Source organism: Scardinius erythrophthalmus, assembly GCF_964197995.2.
Source record: "Scardinius erythrophthalmus genome assembly, chromosome: 13".
Lineage (NCBI taxonomy): Eukaryota > Metazoa > Chordata > Actinopteri > Cypriniformes > Leuciscidae > Scardinius > Scardinius erythrophthalmus.
Window position 1 is genome coordinate 34,090,276 of NC_138233.1, and position 6,048 is coordinate 34,096,323.

At 40.4% G+C, this 6,048-nt stretch overlaps 1 protein-coding gene across 3 annotated transcripts; it reads left to right on the top strand.

Moving 5' to 3' along the window:
* On the top strand, nucleotides 1–5,612 carry rhogd (ras homolog gene family, member Gd). Of its 3 annotated transcripts, XM_081381899.1 has the most exons (3): nucleotides 1–305; nucleotides 2,462–3,046; nucleotides 3,931–5,612. In XM_081381899.1, exons 2-3 carry the CDS (start codon nucleotides 2,487–2,489, stop codon nucleotides 3,947–3,949), a joined length of 579 nt encoding a protein of 192 aa, XP_081238025.1. In that variant the 5' UTR covers nucleotides 1–305; nucleotides 2,462–2,486; the 3' UTR covers nucleotides 3,950–5,612. The 3 variants fall into 3 exon arrangements, with proteins under 3 accessions (XP_081238025.1, XP_081238024.1, XP_081238023.1); XM_081381898.1 differs by lacking the exon at nucleotides 1–305 and adding an exon at nucleotides 823–917 and having other exon boundaries at nucleotides 2,462–5,612; XM_081381897.1 differs by lacking the exon at nucleotides 1–305 and adding an exon at nucleotides 1,849–1,968 and having other exon boundaries at nucleotides 2,462–5,612.
* Nucleotides 5,613–6,048: the final 436 nt, after the last annotated feature.

Consider the following 6,048-nt stretch of genomic DNA (forward strand, 5'->3'; position numbering starts at 1 on the left):
AACTGAATTAAAATTAAAACTAAATTAAAATTCAGACTCAGTTTTAAGAAGGGGCCAGAGGACCTTGTCCTGATTTAAATCCGTAATACTAATATTGATTTACAAATATTTTACCCATTAAGCTTCAAGTACACAAATTAAATCTGAGCTACTTTTCATAACAAGGGTTCAAGAGAATTAAACGAGTTGTTGGCTTTTATTTTGACACCGTGTTTCGCTGCAGCTTCCGTAAGATCACAGTGTGCGAGTTCACGCGAACGCGAGTTTGAACGCTATCGGACAGGCGCGCGAGGATCTCTGAGGCGGTGAGAACTTTTTGAAAGTCATTTAATAAGTGGTATTATCGTGTTAGTGCTTAAATGAAGACTCGTGTTAGTTCTGGTGTTTAGTTGCTGTGTAAAACATATGTTATGGATGTGAGAAAAATACAGGAAATACTTGTTGTCATTGGGCGCGCGCAGGAACTCCCATGTCAAATCTGATCATGTAGTGACTGAACTGCGTTCGTACGCGTCAAAACGGCAGCAACCTTCTTTATTATTATTTTTATTATTAATATTAATATTATTATTATTATTTTCATATTGAAAAGCGCGTTCGGGGCGTGATTGTTTTACATATATTGTTAAAGCGTCATTACACTAACGTACAGCAGTAAAACTAAAATAATAATAAAAAAATGAAGATTCCCGTAATAATGATAAGAACAGTTATTACAATGTACAGTAAACTAATCATCATTATGAATAATATTATAGGGGGATAGTTGTACTTTATCGTCGTGTGAAGTGTGGCTGTGTTGAGACAGTCACTGCTAATACAGCAGCTAAGCAATGTCACAGTCTGTAGAAACTGTTTTCAAAATGAAGGAAGGGGTCACTTCTCTACTATTAACACATCGTTAACAACATGTGCTGGTGTGTTAGTTTAAAAAAAAACTTGAATATGAAAATGAGACTTTTTAATTGACTTATTAACTTTTCGATAGCTAATCTAACGGTTAGCATTAGCCGCTTCCGCAATAACAGTGTGTCTGTCAGCTCTAGAGACCTGATGCCACTTTACTAACCTGAGAGTTTGAGTCAATTAATTAAGTTCGCTGGTTTCAAGGGGATTTAGTGATCTGGTTTCTGATTCCCAGGCTCTTCCCAAAAAAATCCTGAACTGAATGAAATGTGACAGGATTTCTGTTGGATTCATAATGTATTGTTTTGTTTTAATCAAGATGCTTTGGGATCAGTTTCAAATTATGATAGCAGTGGAGGGAGATCCTGTAAACTGTCTTCAGGATGTTTTGACTGTGGTCTATTTGATTTTCTCAATATTTATCTCAATTCCTTGATTTCTATCAATTATTCATGATAAAGCATGAGTAGGCCTACATGCACAAAAGTTCAAACTGAATTACAGCTCTTAGAAAAAATCTTATTTTGTTGTTTCCAGGTGATACCACAGTTACTTGGTTTATTCATATTGTAAAATAATAATAATTTAATGTGTTTTTTAATCCTTGTGCAGTACTGAAAATCCTTTACCTAATTTTGTGTTCCCGGTCAAAAAAGATTAAAAATCGCGTCTTAATCTCTCATTATGCTTTATTACCAAATATTTGATGCATTCCTTTCATCAACTTGTTTTCTTTCAATTAGGACAGGTTTTGTGTTTCTTTTTGGATGTGACTGATAGTAGGCCTCATTGATCTGAGCTCATGCACCTCAGTTTATGAGAACACAAAAGTTCTCAAGTTTATTCACCTAAATAAATTGAGGTGCATGAGCTCAGATCAATGAGGCTTTCAATGAAAGCCTCATTCAATGAAAATTGTGATAATCGCAATTACAATTTCAAGGGAATAATCGACAATTATGATTTTTGTCATAATCGTGCAGCCCTATTTTCACATTTTGCTATGCACAACCTGCTTCTCTGGCTTAAAGGGGTCATCGGATGCCCATTTTCCACAAGTTGGTATGATTCTTTAGGGTCTTCATGTAAAGTGTGTAACATACTTTCCTCAATGGTTGTGTAAATGGGTTTCCCTTTTTTACCCCCTCAAAAAGAGCTCTGTTCACTGCGACCCGTTTCGGTGCATGTCTCTTTAAATGATAATGAGCAACTGCTCACCCGTGAGGGGTGTCCACACAAGACATGTTAAGTGTTGCCTTGGCGGACAGTATACATATGGCGGAGGGGGAAATATGCTAAAACTTTAAATATGATAATACTGGGAATATGCTAATACGGGACAGTCCGTCAGTGGTCGTGGGCGGAGCATGTTTTGAAAATGCAAACAGCTTGATTATTGAGAGTCTTTAGGCTTTTTGATTATAAAAAAAGGAGCGAATGGATTTTCTTCATTGTATGGTGGTTGTGTCCACACACATTTATATGCAAACACCATATAAAAGTGAATTGTGCGTCCGATGTCCCCTTTAACGCCTCCTCCTTGACTTGCTCGCAGGTGCCGCTGCCCGTGTGGACGCAGAATGCAGACCATTAAGTGTGTTGTGGTGGGAGACGGGGCGGTGGGCAAGACGTGCCTCCTCATTTCGTACACGACAAACGCCTTTCCCGAGGAGTACATCCCCACTGTGTTCGACAACTACAGCGCTCAGATGAGCGTGGATGGGCGTACGGTCAGCCTCAACCTCTGGGACACGGCGGGGCAGGAGGAGTACGACCGTCTGCGCACGCTCTCATACCCGCAAACCAACGTCTTCATCATTTGCTACTCCATCGGGAGCCCTTCGTCGTTCGCCAACGTTCGCCACAAGTGGCACCCGGAGGTGTCCCACCACTGTCCCAGCGTGCCCATCCTTCTGGTGGGCACCAAGAGGGATCTGCGCTCGGATACGGAAACGGTTAAGAAGCTGAAGGAGCAAGGGCTCGCTCCCACCACCAACCAGCAGGGCGGCGCTCTGGCCAAGCAGATCGGGGCCGTGAAGTACATGGAGTGCTCTGCGCTCCTGCAGGAGGGCGTGCGGGAGGTGTTCGTGGAGGCCGTCCGCGCAGTGCTCTACCCCGCCACCAAAAAGAATAACAAGAGGTGCGTGCTCTTATAGTCGGACATGAACTCGTAAACACGCTGTGATCCTGGTGTTTGTATCCTTCTCTTCCCATCTCGGCCTCTTCTCTAGCTCTTAAAGGACTTCCTCTGGCTCACTGATTTTGAATTTCGCTGACACGTTCACATTCCTTGTAAATGCAGTCTGTTGCAGTCGCTTAATAACAGTTTATTGCCTCTCAATGAAAGATACATTAGCACGTGTGTAGATCGGGACTGTGGCCTTATTACTCTCCTGACCCGCGCTGTCCTGTGCCTTCCGATAAATGTGCAATATGATGAAGACTGAATGAGGTCGACACATCAGACTTTACGTTTATAGTCCCTTTGCGGGACGTTTCCCAGCCAAATATTTGATGTGCCTTTTGAAAAGATATATTTTTTATCCGTGCCTGTTCAGTCATCACGCAAGCAATATTTGGACGGGTTGAAAAAAGAAGAGAGGATTGTTTGGGTTGCGCTGATGCGATGATGAATTTCATGTAGAAAACTGCAGGATATATTTTACTCCAAAATCAAAAGAAAAAATGACTATACTTTTTCTATAATGAAATGAAACCTTTCTTTTTTTAAGAAGCATTCAGATTTTTACTAGAAATCCTTTCCTGTAATGCAAGAATGAAACTCTTCCTGTCCACACACTCAAACTGATTTTAAGATGGTACATTAAATACTGTAATGCTGTACATTTCCAGTTATATTTAACAAATGCAAAACTTCTTAGTGGTCCAAAACTTTTAATGCAAAAGATAATTTCTCTCTTTTTTTTTTTTTACTTGTGATTTTGGGATTAAATATGACTCTTAATGGTGTTTTTGAGATTAACCCATGATCCTGAGAATTGTGCCTTATGTGCTTCTTTAAAGGGCTTCATCCTGCTGCTAAACAAGTATTATATTAGTACTGTTGTCAAGATAGCAGCCCATATCTCTTCAGCAGAGATCGTCAGTCAGGTTCCTCCGCATGCCGTGCTGAGCCTCGAGTTCGATCTGCCACTTGATTCTTAGTTTCCAAGCCTGTCTCGCTATCTGACGCTTCACAGGAGTCGTCGTCGCTTGGTTTAGTCAACGCCTCATTCCTCAGACCCAGCGAACGGCTCGCTCTCGCTGCACTGTGTGACAAAAACACTGATTTATCTTCCAAGCCCAAAGACTGAGCAGCAGGCATGCGTGATCCGCCGGTCCACAGTACAAACACAACAAGCACTCAGAGCTGATCATAAATGTTTCAATCAAAGACGTTTGTTTCGGGTTAGGCATTTTATTGTTATTATCAGCCAACGAGTTATTTTTATTTGAGGTTGCATGTTCAATAAGAGGCCAGAAGTTGTCTGTCATGTTAGCGAACGACACTGGCCTCTGTATTTCAATATCCTCATCTCACATACTGACTGATTTCAGTGTTATTGTCATAAAAGTGTCTTTTCGTTCATCTCAGCACAGTTTCTAACAATGGTAGCAGGCAGTCGGTGAACTGCAGAGCTATAATGTGTGAAAGACCTTTGCATGTGCTGATTTGTGATTTGCTTTATTAACTGGAAGCCGTGGTTAAACGTTGCAAAACTGACATCATTGAATGACCGACTTTGTGGAAACCTGTGACTCACTTTAAAAAGTTAGACAGACAGCCAGTGTTTTATAACTGATTTTTAAGTTGCCTAGCATTTTTAAATTTTCAACTTTTTGCTTTTTCTTACTTGTCCGCCCAACATGGCCAAAGAGTGCCTTTTGGATACAAAGATTTTTAGTGGAATAACTGGACTCGTGTACGTTAACGTTTGAGTCGCACCTGACACGGTTCTCTCATTAAATCCAGGAGAGCGTCTCAAATAATCATTCCTTATTTTGATTGAAAGTGAGTGTTGCCGAACTCGATGTAAGCATCGCTGTGTTGTTGCCGAGATGAAATCCGTAAGGGAAATGCAAACCTTACTCTCACTGTTCGATGTGACGGCGTGTGCATGGGTGAATGACGAGGGATTGTCTCTTGTTTCATCATTTCAGCGCAGCATGCTGTCATGAGCGTCACGCTGCACACTGTCTGTGTGTCTCTGGTATGTGGTACTACATTTATACACTGGGAACTCAATTTTGTCAAAATTGCCTTTTTGTAACCAAAATAAATTTGTGTAAATGAACTAACCGTGAAATTATTTTAAATTATGCTGAATAAATTTTTACGTACAATTGACTTGACTTTCTTTTGAGATTCATTGTCTCGCCTGCTGTGATTCGTGTGCTCAGTGTTTTGGGTAATGCAGAGGCACACTCGGACACCCTTCCTGAGGCTGAGATCGGGGTGTATTGCTGCTGACATGATAAAGTGCAGCACATGTTCTCACTTAAGACGGTTTCCGCTGCCGACGCCGCTGCTGTGTGCACAGGCCACAACAAAGAGCTGACAGATATCAAGATGTGCTGCAAGCAACACAAATGCACACTTTCTTACACAAGAACATATGGCAGGCCAGAGTCAGTGGCATTGCTGTGTGGTTGCAACCTAAATGCTTCATGTGTCAACATGATATAATTTTTCCTGTGATTTTTTCAGCTGCAAAAAAAAAAAAAAACGGGGGTGCAATGTGTTTTTATTCATGTTTATTTTGAGAAGTAGATTTAAATGTAAAATTATTACTTTTAAATGTAGAATTATTACTTTTAAATGTTCATTTATTACTGTTATGTAGCATGTACTCGTACAATGGAATTGCAATATTTTTTAACTCTAGTGCAGTTTTTAAATGCTGCTTTTATATTTTAACAAGTATTTTAATGGCATGGTTTCCACTAGATGGCACTGAAGCCATTATGCATTTTCAGAATGGAAAATTGTCTCACTACTACTGAATATAGAGTCAGAATTCATACCAAGTGAATAAGACCTAAATAAGAATTTAATGCAGATTTAGCCTATACACAAAGCGTCCGTGTTCATGGGGTTGCTCCCGTTAAAGCACCATTTCTCTCTAGTTCAAAGGCGCATTA

Coding starts and splice junctions, on each gene's coding strand:
- rhogd (XM_081381897.1), top strand. CDS start 1,910: ATGCACAACCTGCTTCTCTGGCTTAAAGGGGTCATCGGATGCCCATTT. Junction 1,969..2,461: donor TGCCCATTTTCCACAAGTTG/GTATGATTCTTT, acceptor ACTTGCTCGCAG/GTGCCGCTGCCCGTGTGGAC.